Source organism: Talpa occidentalis, unplaced genomic scaffold (assembly GCF_014898055.3).
Source record: "Talpa occidentalis isolate TD23 unplaced genomic scaffold, MPIMG_talOcc4v2.1 talOcc4.10, whole genome shotgun sequence".
Classification (NCBI taxonomy): domain Eukaryota; kingdom Metazoa; phylum Chordata; class Mammalia; order Eulipotyphla; family Talpidae; genus Talpa; species Talpa occidentalis.
Genome location: NW_023600993.1, coordinates 85,278,807 through 85,305,315, shown reverse-complemented (window position 1 = coordinate 85,305,315; position 26,509 = coordinate 85,278,807). Strand labels below are relative to the sequence as shown.

The 26,509-nt window shown below is 41.7% G+C and overlaps 1 protein-coding gene across 3 annotated transcripts in view; it reads right to left on the bottom strand.

Moving 5' to 3' along the window:
* The window catches only part of LOC119233700 (ubiquinol-cytochrome-c reductase complex assembly factor 1), a 114,549-nt gene extending 89,619 nt beyond the window's left edge, over nt 1-24,930 (bottom strand). Inside the window, exons 1-4 of one of the 3 annotated variants that reach the window (XM_037496268.2) lie at nt 24,815-24,930; nt 17,657-17,761; nt 4,214-4,294; nt 2,719-2,826 (exon numbers count right to left, since the gene is read on the bottom strand). In XM_037496268.2, coding sequence (XP_037352165.1) covers nt 2,719-2,826; nt 4,214-4,294; nt 17,657-17,761; nt 24,815-24,838 — 318 coding nt within the window. In that variant the 5' untranslated portion in view covers nt 24,839-24,930. Of the gene's footprint in view, nt 1-2,718; nt 2,827-4,213; nt 4,295-13,241; nt 13,262-17,656; nt 17,762-24,814 lie in introns of those variants that run through there. The other 2 variants (XM_037496277.2, XM_037496283.2) reach the window with 2 other exon arrangements.
* Between the last annotated feature and the right edge of the window lie 1,579 nt (nt 24,931-26,509).

Here is a 26,509-nt window from a genome sequence, read left to right as displayed (position 1 = left end):
GGAGAAGCAAACGTTAAATATTGCAGCATGGGCCTCTCCGGTGGCGAAGCGGTTGAGCGCTGGGTTGCCAAGCTGCACGCAGCCGCTGCAGCGCCGGTTCAATCCCCGGCCACTTGGAGAGGGTCCCATATGGTGCGCAGACCTCTCCTGCCGTGTCCGCTGCTCCCCTCAGCAGTGCACTTCGTCATTCTGCCTGCTCTGTTCCCTGCTCTGGCTCTGGTGAATTCTCTCACCCTCCCGTGCTTCTTACTGTGCCCAGTGCTTGTATAAATAAATAAAATAAATCTTTTTAAAAAATAAATAAATAAATAAATAAATATTGCAGCAGAAAAATTCTGGCTTAAAATATAAATAAAGGGTCTCCCTAGTGGTGCAGTGGGTTGAGCACCACGCTATGAAGCTGTCCTCAGTATCTGCAGTGTGGGTTTGATTCCTGGCCTGCCAGGGAGAAACCCACATGGTGCGGCAGACCTCTCCTATTTCTCCTATTTCGCCCGCTGCTCCCCTCAGCATTGTCTTTGGTCCATCTGCCTGTTCTTTTTTTTTTTTTTTTTTTTTTTAATTTTTTTTTTTTATAGAGGCATGTTTTATATTTATTTGTTTGTTTGTTTGTTTGTTTTGTTTATACATGCACTGGGTACAGTCAGAAGCACAGGAGGATGAGAGAATTCACCAGAGCCAGAGCAGGGAGCAGAGCAGGCAGAAGGACCGAAGTACACTGCTGAGGGGAGCAGCAGGCGGCAGGAGAGGTCTGCGCGCCATGTGGGACCCTCCTCTGGTGGCCGGGGAGCAGTCGGGGATCGAACCAGCACCTTGGAGGCCGTGGGCAGCTTCGCAACCCAGCACTCAACCGCTGCGCCACCAGGGAGGCCCCGTCTGCCTGTTCTGTTCCCTGCTCTGTCTCTGGTGAATTCTCTCACCCTCCTGTGCCTCTGACTGTACCCCAGTTCTTGTATAAATAAATAAATCTAAAAAATGTATGAAATAAAATAAAACATAAATAAATCTTAAAAGTACAAAAATCTTGGGCCTCCCCAGTGGTGCAGCGGTTGAGCGCTGGGTTGCGAAGCTGCCCGCAGCCTCTGCAGCGCTGGTTCGATCCCCGGCTGCTCCCCGGCCACCGGAGGAGGGTCCCACATAGCGTGCAGACCTCTCCTGCCGCCCGCTGCTCCCCTTAGCAGTGTGCTTTGGTCCTTCTGCCTGCTCTGCTCCCCGCTCTGGCTCTAGTGAATTCTCTCACCCTCCCACGCTTTTGACTGTACCCAGTGCTTGTATAAATAAAAAAAAAAAAAAAGTACAAAAATCTTTGCTATTATTCTTATTTGAGAAGAGATTAACTTATAAAGAAGAGCAGACATTTGCAAGGAATTTAAAAAAAGGTATATTATCTTCCCACCAAAAAAAATGTGAAAAAAAAAAACTTAAAGGAGCATAATATTTCTTTGATAATTAAGAAGGAACTGCATAACCTTAGGATCTTAAGAACACTATTATTATCTACTATGTGTATTACCTTCAGTACTTTTCAAAGCCAATTATAAACAAAATGCTTGTGGAATCATTGTTCACTTTTCAGAATTTAAGTAAAAAAGCAATTATAAACAGAAGTCTATATTTGCTGCAATGAAAACTGTTAGGAAGAGATAAATATTTTAAGAAGAAATTAGAAGACCACAAAAATTGAAATTTGAATCTTATTTGTTAAAATGGTCTAAAAGGCATTATGTGGTCATTTGGGACAAAGCTATAATGTCTTCTAGACAGTTTTCCCTACTGCTATGTATTGGCTTGCTTTGATTAACATATAACTTATGACTGATTAGGCTCACCCAACATTCTAACAACCTTGAAAAGCATTAAAAGGCACTTCTGTTAAAAGTCATTGCTATAAAAGTCCAAAGGCAATATGCACTTAATTTAAAACAGTACATCTTATTCATTTATAGCTAACAAATAACCCTCCATAATAAGAATGACAACAAATGACAAGGTTAACTAGCTAATTTAAAAATGCTTATAAGTAAAAAAAAATTTTTTAAAGATTTTATTTATTTACTTATATAAGAACCGGGGTACTGGCCAGATGCGCGGGAGGGTGAGAGGATTTACCAGAGATGGAGAGGGGAAAGAACAGGCAGACTGACGAAATACATTGCTGAGGGGAGCAGCAAGCGCAACAGGAAAGGTCTGCCACGCCATGTGGGACCCTTGCCAGGGGGATGGGATGGAACCATCACTGCAGATGCTGCGGACAGCTTCACAGCGCTGCGCTCAACCGCGTGCGCCACCAGGGGAAGCCCAGTAAATTTTTTTTAAAGTCACTACAATGACCTAGAGAAAAACCTTCATGAATATGAATCATCAGAAATACCATTTCCTTAAGAACACTGCCCCATCAAAACATTTGGTTATTCTAATTCTTTAGAATTCATTGGTAAGGCATATCATGTAACAAGGGCTTGGAAAGTTCAATCTTACTGGTTTACCTGCTACTGAGATACTTCTAAGGAATCAGGTTGAGGGAGTAGAGGGAGTATTTCAGCTCCACGTGCTATATGTAGATCAGATTTAGAATGGGCACAGGAGGAACGACAACACATTTTGAAATTCTCAAAATAACATATAAACTTCACAAAAGCATAGTAGAAGTTTTTAAAACTCTCCTATGAAAAGTGGAAAGCCCCAAAAGAAAAATGAAAAGAACTTAAAAGAACTTACCCATTTACTGTATTTCAAAGGTCCCGTGAACCCCATGGCTTCTATTATCTTTGTGAAGGCACCAACCTTCTCCTCAGCAGGCCGTGGGGAATCCTTGGTAGTAGAAAGCTATTTAATCATAAAGGGAACGAAATTAGTTGTAAAAACTTTTTCAAAAAAGAATACCACTTGTTTCTCATTAGGTCTAAGGATATCTTTATTGCTTAGATTTTTTTTTTCCCACCAAGAATTTCTAATTTTCATTTTTCTAGGCATCTTATCACTAAGGGCAAACACATCTGGAATTCTAACAGATGTCTTCCAATTTCAGAGCAAGATATACCTTGCTGACCAAATGCCTCTGAACCCGTATCTAGTAAATGATTGATCTGGGATATCAAAGTAAAAATTCTATGGAAAAGACTACTTTCACTTATTTTTTAAAGATTTATTTTTATTTATTTATGCATACAAGAACCGGGGTGTAGGCCAGTGATGGTGGGGGGATAGGGGTGAGAGGATTCACCAGAGACAGAGTGGGGGAGCAGAATAGGCAGATCTACTGAAACACACTGCCAAGAGAAGCAGCAGGCAAGACAGGAGAGGTCTGCTGTGCCATGTAGGTTAGCTCCCTGGCGGGATTGAACTCACGCTGCAGTGGCTGGCAATAACTTGATAGTGCTGAGACTTGACCCCTTGTGCTTCCAGGAAGGCCCGGAAAAGAGTACTTTTAAAAGGAAGTCTTGACATCCCCCACCCACCACCTTTCAAAGAACAATTTTAAGAAGAACATTTTATCTTTATTGACATAATCGGAAAAAGAAACAAAAATACTGCTTATAAGTAGTCAAGTCATTCAAAATCATAATCAATCAAAGTTAGCACAGAATAAACGCTTTTAAACTCTTGCATTTTTTTTGTATAAGAAATTTTATTATGACTATAGAAGATAAGAGTTTTGTAGATTACAAATAAGCTCCAAGAAAAATCTATTCTAAAGCTAAGTTTCTTCAATTGGAGGGAGGCAGTGTAACCTATAAGAAATTCTCCAAACGTTAAACATTATTTTAACATCTAAAAAAATATATATATGAAGACATTTTCCTCTATAGTAAATAGGCTAGAGTAAGTAACTACATGAGGACAGATCTCTAAAATGTACAGTTAAGTGTCTCCAGTGACAAAGTGCCCTGAACAAAAATGTATGCAGAAAATATGTGTTAAATTAATAAACACGAATGAATGAAGGGAGAAAAAAAGACTTTTTCCCTTACATGTTTTCTAGGCAAGACAGTACAAGGGATGAAATATAGGACATGAGATCAGAAACCTCAGGGTCAAATATTTAGTTAGTTGTCACTTACTATCCTTGTAGTGCTGCGCAAGTCACTTCTCTGCTCTGACCCTTACCTTCTGCATTTGGTAAAATTCTTTGCCTCAACCAGCTAACAATTTTGCTGAGATTCAATTAAGAACACCTGTGTCTATAAACACAGAAAGCATTAATAATTCTCACCTTATTTGTGGTGTGATACTTCCTACTCAGCTGTATGTCTAGTCCGGGCACCTGTACTAGGGACTGGCTCATCTGGAGCCACTAGGGGATTTAAAAAAAAAAAAAATGAAATGAGAAATGTAAGTAACACTGAGCACTCACTTAGAGGTTAATCTGAGCTGAGCTACTTTAAAATAAAAACTAGAATCTGGGGGCCTCCCTGGTGGCGCAAAGGGTTGAGACACAGAACTATTAAGCTATCCGCAGCCACTGCAGCACTTTGAGCTCAATGCCCAGCCAGGGAGGTGACCCATATGGCACAGCAGACCTCTCCTATCGAGCCTGCTGCTCCCCTCAGCATTGTATTTCAGTAGATCCTCCTGGTCTGCTCCCCACTGTCTCTGGTGAATCCTCTTACCCCCTGCATCTCTGGCCTGCACCCCAGCTCTTGTATGCATAAATAAATCTTTAAAATAAAATAAAAACTATAGAATCTGAGCCTCCCTGATAGTGCAAGAGGTTAAAGTCTCAGCACTATCAAGCTATCACCAGCTACTGCAGCACGAGTTCGATCCCTGGCCAGGGAGGTGACCCACATGGTCAGCAGACCTCTCCTGTCTTGCCCACTGCTTGCCTCAGCAGTCTATTTCAGTCAATCTGTCTGTTCTGTTCCCCACTCTGTCTCTGGTGAATCCTCTCACCCCCACACCTCTGACCTACACACCAGCTCTTGTATGCATAAATAAGTAAAATAAATCTTTTTTAAAAAAACCTAACTAATAAAAGGAACTAAGTAAATCTGAATCTAGGAATTTGAATTGCAATAAATATCCACTTAAACACTGGCAGCAGTGCAGTATATGAAAAAACAAAAAAGACTTTCACATCAGTCAATTTTAAGTTTAAACTTCTTTTTTTGCTACTTAGAAAGCTGAGTAGCCATGGGCAACTTACTGACTTATGGTACATTACTGAACCTCGGTGTAGTGAAGATTAAAGGAGATAATATATGTAAAGTGCCTTTCACAAAATACTCAAAAAATAGTATACACTTCTATCATCATCAACATTATCATCGCTGTTGTTCAGATCAAAATTGCCTTCCTTTGGGCCTCCCCGGTGGCGCAGCGGTTGAGCGCTGGGTTGCGAAGCTGCCCGCAGCCTCTGCAGCGCTGGTTGCATCCCCGGCTGCTCCCCGGCCACCGGAGGAGGGTCCCACATGGCACGCAGACCTCTCCTGCCGCCCACTGCTCCCCTCAGCAGTGTACTTCGGTCCTTCTGCCTGCTCTGCTCCCCGCTCTGGCTCTGGTGAATTCTCTCACCCTCCGGCGCTTCTGACTGTACCCAGTGCTTGTATAAATAAATAAATAAATCTTTTTTAAAAAATAGTACGTTTAAAAACAAAACAAAACAAAACAAAATTGCCTTCCTTTTACGTTCAGACTGCATTTGAAAGCACTTTGGCAATGTATGATACAGCCATTATTTACAATTATGTGCCAAGAACTATAACTGCCCTACATACAATAACTTATTTAATCACCACAAATAAGGTTGGTATTATTATAATGTATTATTATAATTATTGTAATTAAGATCAATAGCATAGTTTCAATAAGCATAGTTTCAAAAATAAATTCCTAAGGAAAAAATACACATGACTCATTGTAGTATTATTCACAGAATAAAAATGGGAAGGTGGAGGAAAGCCCAGTAAGAGAAGATATACCTTAATTAAGGTATGTCAAGTAATTAATGAGGGGTTTAAATAATTAATTAATTAATGAGGGCTTTTTTTCCTTAACACACTTTATATTTTAAAGCAGTTTTAAGTTCACAGCAAAACAGCAAACAGAAAATACAGAAAGCTTCCATATACAGCCATCCCCACACATACAACACTCCCTACTAGCCACAGCCCCCACTAGAATAGTACATTTGTCACAACTGATGGACTGATTTACTTAGTACTTTCTATGAAAACATAGAAAGCAACATAGAAATGAGTTACTTTATTAAGTTAGCAGATTTGTGGATGAGTTTAAGTATTGATAGTTTCCAAACTCTCAATAATGCTATATTTCTTTCACAATAAAAAGGGTATAAATAGTAGGAAAGTTATCCCTTCAATTTTGTTTTAAAGAAATGTGATTTGGGCCTCCCCGGTGGCACAGCGGTTGAGCGCTGGGTTGCGAAGCTGCCCGCGGCCTCTGCGGCGCCAGTTCGATCCCCGGCTGCTTCCCGGCACCGGAGGAGGTCCCACATGGCGCGCAGACCTCTCCTGCCGCCCGCTGCTCCCCTCAGCAGTGTACTTCGGTCCTTCTGCCTGTTCTGCTCCCCGCTCTGGCTCTGGTGGATTCTCTCACCCTCCCGCGCTTCTGACTGTACCCAGTGCTTGTATAAACAAAACAAACAAATAAATAAATAAATAAAAGACTGTCACTTTAAAAAAAAAAAAAAAAAAGAAATGTGATTTTTTTTTTAATCCTAACGAAGGAAAAAACAAATTCTAATTGTGTAGAGTTACTATTTACTTTTTGTTCTAAACAAAAATATTAAGATTAGTCAGAATTCTTGTGGTTAGTTCCAAGGACACTTGTACTTGAATTCAGCAGGTATCTGGCAGGCTTTGTAAATCACAGACTAAACACAGAACACTGCCCATTGCATCACCTACATCAGTGTAATGGTCCATCCAGAACACAACCAAGAGCAGTTTCAAGAAGCTGTGCTTTGGGAAGAGTATTTTTCTACTAGATTACAGGGTCTTTCTCCTTCCTCATAGTTCCAGGAGTAACCAACAGATTCTTTATGTGACTGACTTACCACCTGCTGTATTTCTTTTTTTTATTATTTATTTATTTATACAAGCACTGGGTACAGTCAGAAGTGCGGGAGGGCGAGAGAATTCACCAGAGCCAGAGCGGGGAGCAGAACAGGAAGACTGACTAAGTACACTGCTGAGGGGAGCAGCGGGCAAGACAGGAGAGGTCTGCGCACCACTGGCAGCCGGGGATCGAGCCAGTGTTACAAAAGCTGTGGACAGCCTCACAGCCCAGCACTCAACAGCTGCAGCACCAGGGGAGGCCCCACCTGCTGTATTTCTGTCTACCATGGTTCATGAGTTAATACCATGTTGAACTACTGAAATACCTAGGTGTCTAGTACCAAGAAAAACTTAGTTTCCCCATATCTGTACATATCTATATAAATACACATATTTACCTACTTTTGCCCTTGCTCCCCCAAGGTTCCCTTGACCTTAAAGACATCAATTTTTCTTTTGCTCAAGTTGAAAAGATATCAATAAATAACTTCTTGTAAATGAAAATACCCTGAAACATGTTATTTTTTATTTTTATTTTTAAAGATTTATTTATTTATACAAGAACCAGGGTACAGGCCAGATGAACGGGAAGGTGAGAGGATTCACCAGAGACAGAGCAGGGAACAGAACAGGCAGAATGACTGAAATACACTGCTGAGGGGAGCAGCAGCCTAGACAGGAGAGCTCTGCTGCGCCATGTGGGATTCACCCAGCCGGCCGGGATCAAACCGGCACTACAGAGGCTGCAGACAGCTTCACAGCACTGCGCTCAACCACCTGTGCCACCAGGGGAGGCCATGTCATTTTTTAAAAGAGTACTTTTTTTATCATTTTATCTAAAATAGTTTCATATTATCCCATTACTTACTAACATAGCAACAACCTGGTAATTTCATTTGAAGTACTCATTACAAAGTATAACTACAATTATATCGTTACTTACATACTTGATTACCTTCTACTACCATTACCAGAAAGATCCATTAGGGTAGAAAGTAGATATATTATCAGAATCAAGTATAATGCGTTATAAATGGGAAACAGGCAAATATTTGTTAACTGGGCAAACCTGCCCACCTGTCCAGTTATTTCTCACTATTTGCTTATCATTCAAATACATGTCATGCATATATCATTATGCAACCTCCATAAAATGCCCACAAAGTGCCAGTTCTATGTCAGACTTTTGGCACACACACAAAAAAATCCCCCTCTTCATGAATTTCATAATCTTGTGGAGAACAGAAAGAAGATTCACTACAGTTAGAACTCTCCTACACTGCTGATGGGAGTGTAAAATAGTAAAATCACTTTGGAAAAATAATTGGTAGTATCTACTAAAGATAAATGTATGTACACTCTGTAAGATTCAGCAATTCCATTTCTAAGTATATACCACAACAGAAATGCATACATGTGCTTACCAAACATGTACAACGATCTTCATAACAGCACGATTAATAAAAACCTACACTGGAGTCCTCCCTGGTGGCACAAGGGGTTAAAACTCAGCACTATCAAGCTATCAGCAGCCACTGCAGCACCAGTTCGATCTCTAGCCAGGGAGGAGGCCTCCCCTGTATCGCCTGCTGCTCCCCTCAGCAGTGTATTTGAGTAGATCTGCCTGCTCTGCTCCCCACTCTGTCTCTGATGAATTCTCTCACTCCCCTGTACCTCTGGCCTACACCCCAGGTCTTGTATGCATAAATAAATAAAATCTTTTTTAAAAAAATAAAAACTGGGCCTCCCCAGTGGCGCAGCAGTTGAGCGCTGGGTTACGAGGCTGCCCGCAGCCTCTGCAGCGCCGGTTCAATTCCTGGCTGCCAGGCGAGGGTCCCATATGGCGCACAGACCTCTCCTGTCTTGCCCGCTGCTCCCCTCAGCAGTGTACTTCGTCAGTCTGGCTGCTCTGTTCTCCCCTCTGGCTCTGGTGAATTCTCTCACCCTCCCGCACTTCTGACTGTACCCAGTGCTTGTATAAATACATAAATAAATCTTTAAAAATAAAAAATAAAAATAAAAACCCAAACTGTAAGCATTCCAAATATCCATCAATATAATAAATGAATCATTGTATACTTATGTAATAAGTATACACTTATGTAATAAAATACTATATAATACCAACAAAGAAAATGAATATATACTATAATCTTTTTTTTTTTTTAAGATTTATTTATTTATTTATACAAGCACTGGGTACAGTCAGAAGCGTGGGAGGGTGAGAGAATTCACCAGAGCCAGAGCGGGGAGCAGAGCAGGCAGACTGATGAAATACACTGCTGAGGGGAGCAGCGGGCGGCAGGAGAGGTCTGCGCACCATGTGGGACCCTCCTCCGGTGGCCAGGGAGCAGCCGGGGATCGAATGGGCGCTGCAGAGGCTGCGGGCAGCTTCGCAACCCAGAGCTCAACCGCTGCGCCACCAGGGAGGCCCGAATATATACTATAATCTTTATCAGAAAAGTCATGATGTATTTTTATGTTTTCTATGCAAAAATGCATCACGAGTTTTCCAACAATATATATATACACACACACACTAAATGAAGCAACATAAATTTCTAAAACGAATGAAAGCAGACAAATGTAAGAGAGTACATAAAGTATGTTTTACAAGCAAAAAATGGGCTATGATGTTCATCGTTATCTGTGATTTGGGCACAATCTAAAAGGGGATCAAGAGGGCCTCCCCTGGTGGCGCAGCGGTTGAGCACTGCGCTGCGAAGCTGCCCGCAGCCTCTGCAGCACCGCTGGCGAGGGTCCCACATGGCGCCACAGACCTCTCCTGTCTCGCCCACTGCTCCCCTCAGCAGTGTATTTTGTCAGTGTGCCTGTTCTGTTTCCCACTCTGGCTCTGGTGAATTCTCTCACCCTCCCACACTTCTGACTGTACCCAGTGCTTGTATAAAAAAATAAATAAATCTTTAAAAAAAAAAGGGGGGGGAGATCAAGAAGGTTTCTGGGGATATAGTTCCTAATCTGGAAACAATTATGTTCACTATATAATAATTCATTGGGCTATATACACTTATGATTTATGCCCCTTTCTGTTATTTTTTATTACATTTCAGTAAAGTATATGAAAATGCTTAAATATGTGGAAAAGACAATATAAACAAAAATTTGGAGATGGAAAAGAATAACCTAGAATCAGCAGAAAAGACTTCACAGAGACGTCTTAAGAAGTAGGCAGGATAGGGGCCTCCTTGGTGGCACAGGGGTTGAGACGCAACCTATGAAGAAATCCGCAGCCACTGCAGCACACTGCAGCCTCTGCAGTGCCGATTCAATTCCCAGTCAGTCAGGGAGAAACCCACATGGCGCAGCAGACCTTTCCTGCCTTGCCCACTGCTCCCCTCAGCAGTGTCTTCGGTCTGTCTGCCTGTTTTGCTCCCCACTCTGTCTCTGGTGAATTCTCTCACCCTCCCACGCCTCTGACTGTACCCCAGTTCTTAAATAAAGCTTTATTTTTTTTTAATTTATTTATTTATGCATACAAGAGCTGGGGTAGAGGTCAGAGATGTGGGAGGTGAGAGGATTCACCAGAGGCAGAGTGGGGAACAGAACAGGCAGACTGACTGAAACACACTGCTGAGGGGAGCAGCAGGCGCGACAGGAGAGGTCTGCTCGCCATGTGGGACCCTCGCCGGCTGGCATCGAACTGGTGCTGCAGAGGCTGCGGACAAGCTTCATAGCGCGGCACTCAACCGCCTGCGCCACCGGGGGAGGCCCATTTTTTTGAGAATAGTTTTAAAAGCTGGGTACTGAGTGTACATGAACCTATGTTATTGAATTCTAGTCAGGTTTTTTAAAACAGCATGATATAGGGGAGAGAAGATAACCCTTAATAAGTTCACTTCTCTGACCCTTAGTGTTCTCATTTTTATTTATTTATTTAAAAGATTTTTTTTTTTTGGCCTCCCTGGTGGCGCAAGGGGTTAAGCGCCACACCATGAGGCTGTCCACCGCCAGGATCGAACCAGCACTGCAGAGGCTCGGACAGCTTCATAGCGCTGCGCTCAACCACCTGCACCACCAGGGAGGCCCCTGGTATTCTCATTTTTTAAATGGAAAAAATAGTATTTGCTTGGCAAGGTTTTTGTAAGGTTACATAAATAAAACATCAAGCATATAGGTGCTGGGCATATATAGGAAATCTTTAATAAGTTGTAATTTGCTATTTTTGTTACAATTTATATTCATGTTACTTGGGTAAATTATTTCCTTACGGTATTAAGTGAAACTCAAAAATTTCTAAAATTTTACATTTTAAAAGGATGGTTTATTAGGAAAGAAGGAAGAAAAAGAGAGGCACCTTTATAGTCACAGGCAGGCAGAAAGCTGTTTAAATTTTTTCTTTTTGTCCTAAAGCTACCTTTAGCAAGTTGTAACCTCTCCCTGTGTCTTAGTTTCCTCATCTGTGAAATGAAAAGGTTGGACTTAGGAGGTTTCTTCCAGCTCAAGTGTTGTTATTCTAAGTTATTCCTTAGTTCTTCAATTGCCTTTTTTCCAAGCTAAACAGTCCCAATTCAATTTAACCTTTCCACTAGGACCTTTTATTCATCTCTTTGATCATTCCTGTGGTTCTTTTCTGGATCTTCTCCAAATTGTCCTTCTATTTAAAAAAACAAAACAAAACACTGAAAAAAAAAATCCACCTAGTTTTTATTGAGTGCCGACTCTATGCCCAGAATGTTGTTGAGGGTTGGGACACAAAATAAAAGAGCTTATGGTTTTACTAAAAGGATCAGATGCATATCCTTGCTGCTTTGGAAGCTAGAAATAAAGGTGAACATATTCTTTTTAACGTCTGCAGAAGAGTTTATCTTTGGAGTGGTCTGGCACAGGTTTTTACACTTACATTATGGCTTGTATTTTACATTTCTTCACATACATTATTTCAATTCATTTTCTTTCTTTTTTTTTTTTTAGATTTATTTATACAAGCACTGGGTACAGTCAGAAGTGCAGGAGGGTGAGAGAATTCACCAGAGCCAGAGAGGGGAGCAGAACAGGCAGACTGACCAAGTACACTGCTGAGGGGAGCAGCGGACGCGGCAGGAGAGGTCTGCATGCTATGTGGGACCCTCGCTGACAGCGCCAGGGATCAAACCAGCGCTGCAGAGGCTGTGGGCAGCTTTGCAGCCCAGCTCTCAACCGCTGCGCCACTGGGGAGGCCCTATTTCACTTCATTTTCAAAATAAATGTATGAGATAAGCAAAGCTGGAGCTTCAGCCCAAATTTTCTCACTTAATGTTTTCTCTTTCCACTGTACTATTCTTCCCTACCTCTGCCATCTCACTTTCTCTATCCTGTCTACCTTTTTTTTTTTTTTAAAGATTTATTTATTGGCCTCCCTGGTGGTGCAAGGGGTTAAGCACTGCACTATGAAGCAATCTGCAGCCTATGCAGCATGAGTTTGATCCCCGGCCTGCCAGGGAGAAACCACATGGCGAAGCAGACCTCTCCTGTCTCACCGTCAGCAATACACTGCTCCTCCCCCGGCCCCCATCTTGGCCAGTACTCCAGCTCTTGCATGCATAAGTAAACAAATCTTAAAAAAAAAAAGAGAAAAAGAAATAATGTAGTATTCAAAACATGATGAAGGCATACAGAAAGGTGCTCCAAGAAATCCCCAATAGCCAAACCTGGGACAATTTGATCAACAAAACAATAATAGTGGATGTTAACTCATAAGAGAAAATAAATATCCATGAGTTCATACTGACATAAACAATTGAATAAAAAAATAGGAAAGATGGGGCCTCCCTGGTGGCGCAGGCAGTTGAGCGCAATGCTGTGAAGCTGTCTACAGTCTCTGCAGTGCTGGTTCAATCCCCACCGGCCTCGGAGCAACCCACATGGTGAGCAGACCTCTCCTGTCTCGCCCGCTGCTCCCCTCAGCAGTGTATTTCATCAGTCTGCCTGTTCTGTTCCCCACTCTGTCTCTGGTGAATCCTCTCACCCTCCTGCACATCTGGCCTGTACACCAGTTCTTGCATAAATAAAATAAATCTTTTTTTTTTTTTTTTGTGGGACCCTCGCCGGTGGTCGGGGAGCGAACTGGCGCTGCAGACTCGCAGCCCAGCGCTCAAACGCTGCACCACCAGAAGAGGCAAAAAAAAAAAGGAAAGAGGAATACACAATGATATAAAAGATATAAAAGAACAGATTATATTAAAAAAATTTAAGAAAAGGAAAGAAGTGAAAACTCTTGCTTACCACAGAATTTCAATCAATAAATGTAGTAGCAATGACTGAAACAGGAAATTACAATTAGACAAACCATTGCAGTCAAGAATTATCAATAGAGGGGCCTCCCTGGTGGCGCAAGGGGTTAAGTGTCAGTACTATGAGGCTATCCACAGCCACGGCAGCATGAATTCAATCCCTGGCCAGGGAGGTGACCCACATGGTGCAGCAGAACACTCCTGTCTTGCCCACTGCTCCCCTCAGCAGTGTGTTTCAGTCAATCTACCTGTTCCATTCCCTACTCTGTCTCTGGCGAATCCTCTTACCCCCCACAATTCTGGCCTGTACCCCAGTTCTTATATGCATAAATAAATAGATCTTTAAAAAAAAAAGAATTACTAATAGAATGAACATATGATGCAGTAACTCCATTTCTGGGTATCAAAAAAAATTCAAAGCAGAATCATAAAGGATGTTTGCACACTTATGTTCACTGTAGCATTATTCCCAATAGCCAAGAAGCAAGCCAAATGCTCATCAACAGAAGAAAGAATATAGAAATTGTGGTACAGACATACAATGGAAAATTACAGAGCATTAAAAAAGGAAATTATCTTCACATGATAAAACATGAATGAATCTTGGAAACTTGTAAGTGAAATAAGTCACAAAGGGATAAATAATATGTTTTCTGAGCTCTTCTGCTGACTGTGACTATGCAAGTACCTCTCTTTTTCTTTCTCCTTTTCCTAATAAACCTGTGTTTTCAAAATGTAAAAAAAAAAGATGTGTTCCACCCAAAGAGTCAAAATCATAGAAATAGAAATGTGGTTTCTAGGGCAGAGTAAAAGGGTTATTGCCAGGGACAGAGGAAAAAGGGAATTAGTGTTTAATGGGTACAGAGTTTGCAAGATGAAAAAGTTCTAGAGATCTGTTATACAACAATCTGTTGTATACAACTGAACTGTATATTTAAATATGGTTCAAGTGGTAACTTTAATGTTATGTATTCATTTACAACAAAAGTTAATTACAATCGGGGGGCCTCCCGCATGATGAAGCAATCCGCAGCCTCTGAAGCATGAGTTCGATCCCAGGTCAGCCAGGGAGCAATCCACATGGTGAGGTAGGCCTCTCCTGTCTCACCCGCTGCTCCCCTCAGCAGTGTATTTCAGTCAGTCTGCCTGTTCTGTTCCCCAGTCTGTCTCTGTGAATCCTCTCACCCACCATACCTCTGGCTATACCCCAGCTTTTATATATATAAATAAATAAATCTTTTAAAAAATTGCATTATGGTTAAGTAAAATATTAATACAAGGAAAAGCTATATGAATGAGGGAAGCTATTTTTACAACTTCTCTATATAAGTCCAATATTATTTCAAAATTAACAATTTTTAAAGCAGATACATCAAAGTATGACAGAACTTCAAGAGGTTTTTTAGGAAAGACAGAGATGAGAATACAATGTCCCTAGCTTTTTGAAAATAACAGAATTGTAGCACTGAACATTACCTTGGAGAGCATCTGATACTACCATCATCCAATGACGGATTCTTAAATGTCATGCCATTGATATACAGTCATCCAACTATGGCCTGGCTATTTCTAGTAAATTTACTATGTTAAAATGCAAACCACAAGTTTACTACACTATAAGTCCAATAAGCAAAGTTCTTCCTCATTCTGAGACAAATCAGCCTCCCTGTCAGACATGTACCAAAGGAGGTCATTCTGAAGCTGAGATTTCCAATCAAAAGATCTCAAAGATGAAAAGAGATATAAGTCAACATGACAAAATGTCTAGTTTATTTACATTGGCTAAAACTACATTTTGTCAGCATGAGATAAACCACCTTAATTTATTTATATGAATGCTTTGCTAAATACACTAGGTACTCAAAAAATCGTTGTTGAGGGCCTCCCCGGTGGCGCAGCGGTTGAACGCTGGGTTGCGAAGCTGCCCGCAGCCTCTGCGGCGCCGGTTCGATCCCCGCCTGCTCCCCGGCCACAGGAGGAGGATCCCACATGGCGTGCAGACCTCTCCTGCCGCCCGCTGCTCCCCTCAGCAGTGTACTTCAGTCCTTCTGCCTGCTCTGCTCCCCGCTCTGGCTCTGGTGAATTCTCTCACCCTCCCGCGCTTCTGACTGTACCCAGTGCATGTATAAACAAACAAACAAACAAACAAATAAATAAATAAATAAAATAAAAAAACGTTGTTGATTCAAAGAACGAAATACATGTCAAAGGTTCATATAATAACTTCCCCCCACTTCATATCTGTGTACACACAAATAACCAATGATTTATATGACAAAATCTACTAAAATTTTCTAATGCACAAAAAGTAACAGAACATAGCACAACCCTAAAAAGAAATAGTTGCATTGCTACCCAAAACAGATGACTCTTCTGCAAGGGCATATTCTTCATTTATTCTACAAACATATAGTACCTACTCTATGCCAAGCTTAGTGAGAAGCCCAGGAAATACAGGGACTAATAAGACATGTCCTCAGAAGGATAAGATTTGCACACTAGTTGGAGGGAAGTACTATACATTTAATTTTTTTTTTTTTTTTTTTTTGGTGGGACCCTTGCCGGCAGCCGGGGAACGAACCGGCGCTGCAGAGGCTGCGGGCAGCCTCACAGCCCAGCACTCAACCGCTGCGCCACCAGGGGAGGCCCTTAAAATTTATTTTTAATATATTATGTTACCTAAGTTATATTTATAATATATAGCTATCAAAAATAATCTTTAATTATATCAAATACAAAAAATAAAAATGACTACCGAAAGGATCCACATATAAATTGGCAAGAAAAATGAATTCTCATAAGATACATGGAGAAATGACAGATTTTCAAAAACCAGAATATATCCAGTAAATAGAAAAAACGCTTAACCATGATCAAGAAATACCAAGTCAGGCCTCCCGGGTGGCGCAACGGTTGATTACTGGGCAGCAGCAGCCTCTGCAGCGCAGGTTCCATCCCCAGCCACCGGGCGAGGGTCCCACATGGCGCGCAGACCTCTCCTGCCGCCCGCTGCTCCCCTCAGCAGTGCATTTCGTCAGTCTACCTGTTCTGTTCCCCGCTCTGGCTCTGGTGAATTCTCTCACCCTCCCACGCTTCTGACTGTACCCAGTATGTGTATAAATAAATAAATAAATAAATAAATAAATCTTTAAAAAAAAAAAAAAAGAAAAGAAATACCAAGTTAAAAAAGGTAACACTTCTCTACTGAAGTAGTTTAAAATTTTGAGAAACATCTAATTTAGAATGTAGTTATACATACATTCCCAGTGGCAGTATAAATTGAAACAACTTTTGCAGAGAGAAATTGCTCTTATCCTTTAACTCAGGTTTACCTTTGAGGGGAAAAAAAAAATGCCACCCCAATATGCTACTTTGGTATATGGGTTGTTTTGAGCTAATGACAATTAAGATCCAAGGAGATTCAGGAAAAGATTTTTACCTCTTCCTTAACTACCGGAAAGCATTTAGTAGTGGGCCTAGAACAGGAATTCAGCTACTACCAGAGACAACTTTTACACCAGAAAGACTAATCTGCATGACAGGGCAGCATCTATTTGCCAAACATTTGGTCTTCTCAATCTTCCTGTGAATTGTCTACTTCTCCTTTGATACCTGGCTGCTTTTTGTATGTCTGTGGAGCTCCCTTACATACAAAATTAAATGTGTTTTTCTCCCACTAACCTGTCTTATGTCAATTTAATTTACACCAGTCAACAAACCTAGAAGAGAAAATTTGCCTCCCCAAAACCTTCCTAGGGATTTATTTATCGTTTATTTATTTAATAAACAACCTGAATAAAGTCTGCTCTAGTAAGTGAAATGGCATCAGACATTTCAGAATATTTGTTAAGGTGTCAAAGGAAAAAATTAATACACTATATAAAGACCAGAAAAGAACCAGCAGATGTTTTCAGATTTGAGGTCAACGGTGATTTTTATTTATTACTAATTTGTCCATTAACAAAAAACAGGAGAAAAACTTTCAAAACAAACTACATTACAATGAATAATGCATTCAATGGTAAATTAGCCCTAAAATAATTGCTTAATTTTATGTTCATAAAAAGGATAAAAAGAAACATCTCACCCCCAAAAAAGTGGCACATAGGCACTATTTAAAAAAATATATAAAAGAAGTTAACTCTGAGATGAATAACTGGAAACACTCCCAATGGTAAAAATCATCAGACTATAGCACAGTATCCTAGGCTAAGTTTCACTGCTGGGGTATTTACAAGCAATGGTCTGGACACCATACTGTCGAAATCAGTACAGAGCTGGCCCACTGAGGCCTAGAATTGGTCTCATGAGGTTTTTTCCATCACACAATTTGGTTTGCTAATCTATAAATACATGGTATTTGCACATAAACACTAACATAACAAGCAAAGGAACAATAAACCTTACCTGGGAAGTGCCAGTCAGAGCCCTGATCCAGAGCCCTTGTGTAGAAGACAGGGGTACCAATCGGCTGCATACTGGAGACCACTGGGAGATGTTAATCCCATTCCTCTAGAGAAATAAAAAACAATTTATCAAGAATCTATATCAGACCCCCCCCCCCCGGTGGTGCAGCGGTTGGGCGCTGGGTTGCAAAGCTGCCCGCAGCCTCTGCAGTGCCGGTTCGATCCCTGGCTGCTCCCCGGTCACCGGAGGAGGGTCCCACATGGCGCACAGACCTCTCCTGCTGCCCGCTGCTCCCCTCAGCAGTGTACTTCGGTCCATCTGCCTGCTCTGCTCCCCGCTCTGGTGAATTCTCTCACCCTCCCACACTTCTGACTGTACCCAGTGCATGTATAAACAAAACAAACAAATAAATAAATAAAACATGCCTCTATTAAAAAAAAAAAAAAAAGAATCTATATCAGACTCCATACATAGAACACACAGAGCATATGTAAGTTTCGAAATACCAGCAGAACAAGGCACATGAAAGGAAAATTTTCAAAATGAGACCAGGCCCAAAACTCCCCACACTCATCTCTTTAAGAAGTAAGATATACTCCTGGCCTATTAATGATTCATGGACTAAAAGAACTCTAGCAATAGCTGACCCAAGCAGGGGGAATGAACTCCCTCTGAGAAGAAAAATAAGCAGACTTTAGACATTTTATAAGTAGAGTTTACAATGTTTTTTCATAAACACTGACACAGCTGATCTTCACAGAATCCCTTTACAGTGAACAGTGCGGGATTACTATCATCCCCAAAAAGATGAAGAAAGTCACATACTGAGCAACTTGATTTCTGAGATAAAGGGGAGATTAAACAGCTGTTAAAACTGAGGTTCTCCTCTGGTATTAACTGACCTCAGAAAGGTCTGCGGGCCAAAGCTAAAGACCAGGTTGGAGAAAGGACTGTCTTGCTAAATGAGAAGTCTGCTTATTTTATGAATCTGAAATACATTCCATTATGTGAATGGGGCCCATGTACTAAGCACTGGAAATCTGTATTCTAGGGATTAACTCTGGGGGTGGATTTTTCTTCCTTGACTTATAGGCCTTATAGGACCATAATGAGGACTCGATAAACAAAGTGCTTGAAAACACTTTGCCAAAAAAAAAAGAAAACACTTTGCCAAGTATAAAGCATACTATTAGGCTTCTAAGATCTGAATTCTAGTTGAAACATAGCTACTCTAACATGATCTTTAGAAGTAATTTAACCTCTTTAATGTGCAGTTTCCTCATAGCAATTATCAGTGATATTTATGAGCATTTACTATGTGTCAGGCAGTTTTCTAGGTGCTGTAACATACATGAGCTCATCAAACCCCGGCCAGGGAGCTACCCACATGGTGCAGCAGACCTCTCCTGTCTCACCCGCTGCTCCCCTCAGCAGTGTATTTCAGTCAGTCTGCCTGTTCTGTTCCCCACTCTGCCTCTGGTGAATCCTGTCACCCCACACACCTCTGGCCTGTACCCCAGTTCTTGTATGCATAAATAAATCTTTAAAAAAAAAAAACACGAACTCATTTAAATCTCAATCACCACCCAATGATCTAGATATACTGTTATTAGCCCATTTATATGACTAAATAAACTGAGGTATGGATAGGATAAGTGAAACTTCCCAAGGTCACAGAGTTAATAAACAACTGGGTTAGGATCTGAGTCCACACAGCCCAACTCCAGGATCCACACCAATTGGTGGAATGAAATGGTAAAGGGAATATCGCCAAAGGATTGTACTTTCTAGATCTAACACTTCATTACCTAATCTTGAACCAATTAAAAGGCAGCACAGTATTGCGGAAGAGCCATGTACTTGGAATCAGAAAGCAATGATTTGATTCTTGGCTCCATACTGTTCATGAGCTATAAGCCTTTGTTGCCTCTTCTACCAAATAAAGAAAAACCCCTACTTTTCAGCATCTAAAAACAAAACAAAACAAAAAACAGTAACAAATGTACACTACAGTATGTCCAACTCAATAAATACTTCACTGACTCTGAATCTCCTTTCTTCATGAATAGGCAGTAAGGGGCAGGGTGAAGTAGAGAAAGGCATTAAAAATTTTAAACCTAGGGGGCCTCCCCGGTGGCGCAGCAGTTGAGCGCTGGGTTGCGAGGCTGCCCGCAGCCTCTGCGTTGCGAGGCTGCCCGCAGCCTCTGCGGCGCCGGTTCGATCCCCGGCTGCTCCCCGGCCACCGGAGGAGGGTCCCACATGGTGCGCAGACCTCTCCTGCCGCCCGCTGCTCCCCTCAGCAGTGTACTTCGGTCCTTCTGCCTGCTCTGCTCCCTGCTCTGGCTCTGGTGAATTCTCTCACCCTCCCGCACTTCTGACTGTACCCAGTGCATGTATAAACAAAACAAACAAAACAAACAAACCAGCAAACAAATAAATAAAGCATGCCTCTATTAAAAAAAAAAAAAAATTTTAAACCTAGGGATGCTTTATAAAAGTGTCTCACAATTCTAAAACACATTACCTTGTTTCTAATGAAAAATAAAGTTTTAAAATATTTTAGTTAAGGTTTGATCTGTTGTGATGGTTTTCAATTGAGAGATAGTTACTAATTTTTGTTTACTAATGCTGACAGATTTGCCACAGTCATTCAATAGCTGATGTTCCTTTACTAAGAATGGGATAAAATGAAACCTCTGCAGGCCCAAAGCAGGAAAAAAAAAATATAAGGGAAAATTACATATAGGAACAATACAAACTTCTGGATGATTTTCTTTTCTTTTTTTTTTTTTTTTTATAGAGGCATGTTTTTATTTATTTATTTATTTATTTTATTTGTTTGTTTTGTTTATACATGCACTGGGTACAGTCAGAAGCGCGGGAGGGTGAGAGAATTCACCAGAGCCAGAGTGGGGAGCAGAGCAGGCAGAAGGACTGAAGTACACTGCTGAGGGGAGCAGCGGGTGGCAGGAGAGGTCTGCGCACCATGTGGGATCCTCCTCCAGTGGCCGGGGAGCAGCCGGGGATCGAACCGGTGCCACAGAGGCTGCGGGCAGCTTCGCAACCCAGCGCTCAACCGCTGCGCCACCGGGGAGGCCCTGGATGATTTTCTGAAGAACTTCATCACAAATTTTCCAATGTCAATGAAAATTTTCTGTGTAATTCTGGCTCTACTTGGTCTTTTTTTTTTTTTTTTTTTTTAAGATTTATTTATTTTATGCCTACAAGAGCCAGGGTACAGGCAGAGATGCGGAGAGTAAGAGGATTCACCAGAGACACAGTGGGGAACAGAACAGGCAGACTGACTGAAATACACTGCTGAGGGGAGCAGCAGGCAAGAAAGGAGAGGTCTGCTGTGCCATGTGGGTAGCTCCCTGGCTGGCCGGGCATCGAACTCTTGCTGCAGAGACTGTGGACAGCTTCACACTGCTGTGCTTACTTAATCCCTTGCACCACCAGCGAGGTCCCTCCCCATAAATTCTAAATCATGTCTAGATTACTTACACTACCTAATAAAATGTAAATAATTGTAAAACTGTATTTTTCAGGGAATATTGACAAGAAGAAAGTCTGTAAAGATTGACTATAATAAACACAACCCTCAGAGAGGCCTAACTACCTAGTAGGTATTTTCCATCCACCTCAGTTAATTGACTCCATGGATGCAGATACAACAGGCTGACTATATACATACTTACGTATATCTATACAAGTACATATTTCCTACTCTTCTCCTGACAGGACCTGAAAGTGAAGATACCTAGTAGCAACCACATGTGGCACCCAGAGCTGGTTTCTAGTAGCAACATAGTCACTAAAAAGGCTTAGTCTTCTCTGGAAGAAAGTTGACTCCAGAATAGGGTAGAGGCTCCTAAAAGCCTTATTCACAAAGAACTGGCATTAGTTGATTGATTGATCTAGTAGTGCCCTGAAAGACTCTATCTCTAAGGCTATCTTGGAACTCATCCAGTGTGAAAAAAATATTTTCCCTAGAGCACTGATTAAAAACAAATAGAGGCAATTGTTTAACTTTGTGGCTGTCTGAGGCAGTGGATAACAGTAGGGTTAAACAACAGGTGAAACAAAATGCTTAAAAGGAAAAGCAGGAGAATGAAATGTTTCTAGGGATTTTGAAAAGTTTCAACAAATTCCTAAGTGTCTGAAGGCCGTGCACAGGGCTGTATACATATGCAGCACTATGTGCACGAACAGGAAAGATCTGAGAATGCCCTAAACTCTCATCTCTGGTCCACCCTTGCTTCACAAACAGAGCTATCAAAAGACTGACCAAATGTGTGCTCCAACATGCACAGAAAGCCTCTTAGCAAAAATCAGGAGATTGGGCCTCCCTGGTAATGCAAGAGGTTAAGTCTCAGCACTATCAAGCTATCAGCAGCCAACGTACCGAGAGTTCGATCCCTGGCCAGGGAGCTAACCCACATGGTGCCACAGACCTCTCCTGTCTTGCTCGCAGCTCCCCTCAGCAGTGTATTTCAGTAGATCTCCCTGTTCTGCTTCCCACTCTGTCTCTGGTGAATCCTCTCACCCCCACACCTCTGGCCTACACACCAGCTCTTGTCTGCATAAATAAATAGAATAAATCTTTTTTTAAAAAAAAAGATTACAAGTTTTACAGAATTATTTCAGAAATGTCAACACATGTCAGTGATGGCTGGGGTAGGGGAGAGAAACAGAAGAAAAGGATTGCAAAAGGGCATGAGAAAATCTTGGGAAATGAAAATATGTTCCTTATTTTTATTGTGATAATGACTTTTCAGGTGTACACCTGTATCAAGAGACAAATCAAATTTTACAATTAAATAAGTACAATTTGTTGTATGTCAATTATTTCTCAGTTTTTAATTTTAAATTAGGAAAAAAAGAAAGAAAGAAAGAAAGCAGAGTCACTGGATCCAAAAACCTTCAAAAATCATCCCCTGCTTAAACTACTCTAACAGCTTCGCCCTACCTTCAGGATAAACTTCAAATTCCAAACCATGAAACACAAGGTCCTGCTTCCTCTCCTGTCATTTCCCCTTGAGTCTAGCCAAACAGATTTGCTTACAGTGCCTTGGCTGTCTTGCGCAATTAGCATAAACTAATCCTTCTCTTCTATGTTCTTTTCCACACTCTCTATCTAGTGTTCTCTCAATTAGGACAGGTATCTCTCCCTAAAGCATGATTCTCCTCAAGCTAAGTTAGATGCCTCTCTACTCCCACAGCACCTGGTACAGACTTCTATTGAATATTATCTCACTTTAAGTACATATTAGTAGTTTTCTTTTCTGTCTCTCCTATAAAATTATAATTGAGAGTAAGGTCTCAGTCCTTGGTTAGCTCCAAGAATGTAGTAAACACTCAAAAACAGTTGCTGAATTAAAAGAGAAGACAGCATTAAAATTTCACTTTAATCAACTGATTCTCTGATCAACCCTATCAATCACTAATTGAGAAAGCTCAAGGCTCAGAGAAGTTAGGTGATTTGCTCAAGGACACACCAAAAATAAGTAATGGACCCAAGCTTTCAACCATGGCTCTGCAGACTCCCAGACAAAGGTACTTTCCTGTATTTGGGAATTTTTCACTATCCTAGCCCAACAGCCTCTACAAAGTAAGTAATCTAACGACTTTCAACTAGTCCTAATGGAGTTTCCGTTCCTTTGTTACATATTACATTATAATATATGATAAGATTTTTAAAGAATAGTAGTATAAAGTGAAAGTGACTTCCCTTAACTAAACTTGCTCTTTATCTTAAAAGATTAAAAGGATATACAGAAGAATAAAAAATCCAACCAATAGAGGCCAGTCAGAGGTGGTTTCATGGATGCTACCATGTAAGAAGAAATGAACTTTAACAGTGCCCATGTTCAGGGGCAAGAATATTTAAGACAGCTGTGGGAGCCACTAAAGTTCAAGACAAATCAGGGTGTTCATTTCAGATCTACAGCCCAATAAACTTCCCATCATCCCTCCTCCCCCATATTCATCTGAAAAACTAAAAAAATTAGTTTTTTTTCCCCCAGAAGTTCTCAGGTCTGAATCAATATCTGCCCTGATAATGATTACTTTGCCCAGTGAATCCACGGTAGTGGGAGCTATTCTTTAAATTATTTACTGAGCAGCAATCAAGGGCACTGCACTTTGCTAAGCTGGCAAGGAATACAAGTAAACTTGCAATCCTTAAGCAAGCCATATATAAAAAGACAACACAAGTGTAAGATAACAACTCGAAAGAAAGCCAGAGGCAGGAACAGAAAGTGTCAGCTATGAAAAGCAACGTCCTTGACCCAGTTTATTAAAGACTTGTTAAAATTATAAACTCTCCCATCCCCCATGATGAGGCACTAAGTTCTGTAGCCTCCAAACCCTTTCCTTCTTCCACTCTCTTTCTCCTTTAATTCCTAGAGGTGAGAGTATGCTAGAAGGATCAGGACTGAATCCAAGTTCAGTAGTTCCCCTTCTGTGTGCTAAGGTTCAGCAGTCTTTCAGTCATTCATTCAAATACTGACTGAACACTTGGAATGTGTCAGACACTGTATTAGGCAAAATGAAAACAAGCGATAGAAAGTATCCCATCCAATAATGTATAATCGCATTTAACTTGAATTGTACGGTAGAGTTAAGAACTATTCACTTCTTTCTGAAACAGAAATTCAGAATCTGACGAAGCTGTACGTTAAAGAACTGATTTACTTCTTTCTGAAACAGAGAAAATCAAAATCTGTAGGAGCTGTGATTAAAGTCCTCGTTTTTCACCTGGGCACTTGGGGAAACGAAAGTTGACTTGCCCAAGGTCACACTGTACGTCAGTCACAGAAGAGCTAGAATCCAGGTCTCCCGAAAGTCCAAGCAGCTCCCCACGTGCGCGGCTCCCTGAGGGAAAGTGGTCCCAGGCGTTGGCTGAGAAAAAGCAAATCTCACCAAATTATGCCCTACGTCACTCTCCCCTCTCCATCAAACACCGGGCAGATACAGCCCCGCCAGGAGCAGGGGGAGGTAGGAAGCTGCCTCAGTTTCCCAGCAGAGGGGGCGCGCGCAGCCCCCCGAAGGCCCAGGCTCCGCTCCAGGACACCCCTCAATCTTTCCCGCCCCGCCCTCTCCGACTGCAGCCCCCGGGCCCCGCAGGCGAGAGAAGAAAGTGATTGCTTCACTCACAAGGACCCGCACCAGCAACGCCATGTTCCTCAAAAACCATTTCCGGGTGAAAAGCGAGCTTCCGGAGTCCCGGCGGCCGCCACCTCCAGACGAGCTCGTCCTTTCGCCCGGCGGGTGCCGGGCAACGGCGGCGCAGGCGCACTGGGGCCGGCGAGCGGAGGGCGCTGGTCTCCCCGCTGCGCGCGAGACGGAGGGGCTGCGGCGCGCGCCTCCCGCTGCCGTCGGCGTCGCAGCGGCTCTAGGCGTCTTCCCGACATCTAGGTTGCCGACCTCAGGCCTCCGGCTTCTCACTGCCCTCTCTGCAGCCCCCACCCATTGTCATTACTAAGCGCCCCCTTGTCAGAGCCCGTCCTCCCCAAATTTTATTCTCTAGAAGAAAACCCCTTTTTCACTGGGAGTTGAAAAGAACAGGACGTTGGGGGTCCCAACATTTAAGGGCTTCCTAGAAAGAGCCTAGCACGTAGCCTGAAGCCTACACGTAGCCCGAGTCCTGAAACTCAGGGGACGAGGACATTCACATACCGACCCAAGACGCGGAGAGGAAGGAATTTGGGGGTTTCTGGTGGGCAGGTTATTTCATGGGAATATCTTTGAGTATTGATAGGAGAGGATTGTAAAGTTTAAGATACAGAAGGAAGAATGAAGGATGCAATAAGTTTCATTAGGAGAGGGGAGAGAATGACCTTGGGTAGAGGATTCCTTCCATGGTATGCCAAGAACGGTAGGGGAGAGGTAGTGGCTGTTCCCGAGGTTGACTGGGAGCAGAGGGACAGGATGTTGAGGGACTTCCTTCCTTTTCATTCAGCCAACAAAGGCCCATTATTAAATGTTCACTATGTCCTGGACACAAGGGTGGATACTGGCTTCATGAAGCTCATGGGCTGGTAGGGGGGTATGCAAAACTCCAATAAGTGAAAAAATTAAAATAATTTAAAATTGTGGGAAATGATGTGAAGGAAACAATGAGCAAAGCTAAAGATTAACATAGAAAACTACACTTTAAACAGTGTGGTCAGGTCAGGCATCTCTAAGAAGTGTCACGTAAGTTGAGAATGAAAGGATGAGAAGTGCTAGTCATGGGAAGTTAACTTCACACACACTAGTCTATCAGCAAATATTAGGAAGTGAGAGAGGGAACGAAAATTCCGGAACAAGAGGCCTGAGATGGGAAAGAAAAGGGGTTTATTTCAAGAGTTCAAAGACCAGTGTGGCATTGAAATTAAAGAGATGATTTAGAGAGATAGGCAGAGGCTAGATTATGCAAGAGCTTCTAGATGAAGTCTAGATTTTATTCTAAGTATGGTAATCTAGTAGAAGATATTAAGCTGGGGAGAACTAGCTGATTCCTCTTTAAGAAGATGCTTTGACTATATGTCATCAGAGAGGGTTAAATGGTCCTTTAACAGTAATGATTTCAGTATATAAATTGTTTTGTTTTTATACAGAATATAAAGATTTCCTTCATTAGTCTTCCATATGAAGAATTTTACAATCCAAGCTGAAGATACTTTTTCTGCACACAAGTAGCTTACATGGGCCATATTGAAAACTCCTGCCTATAAAGCTCCTACACATAAATTAGAACAAATGGCATCACATATTAAAAAGGAATAAGAGGAACATTCTTGTTAATCAGATTCAAGAAGCAAATATCACATAAAAACTATGCAAATGATAATAATTCACACAAGAGAT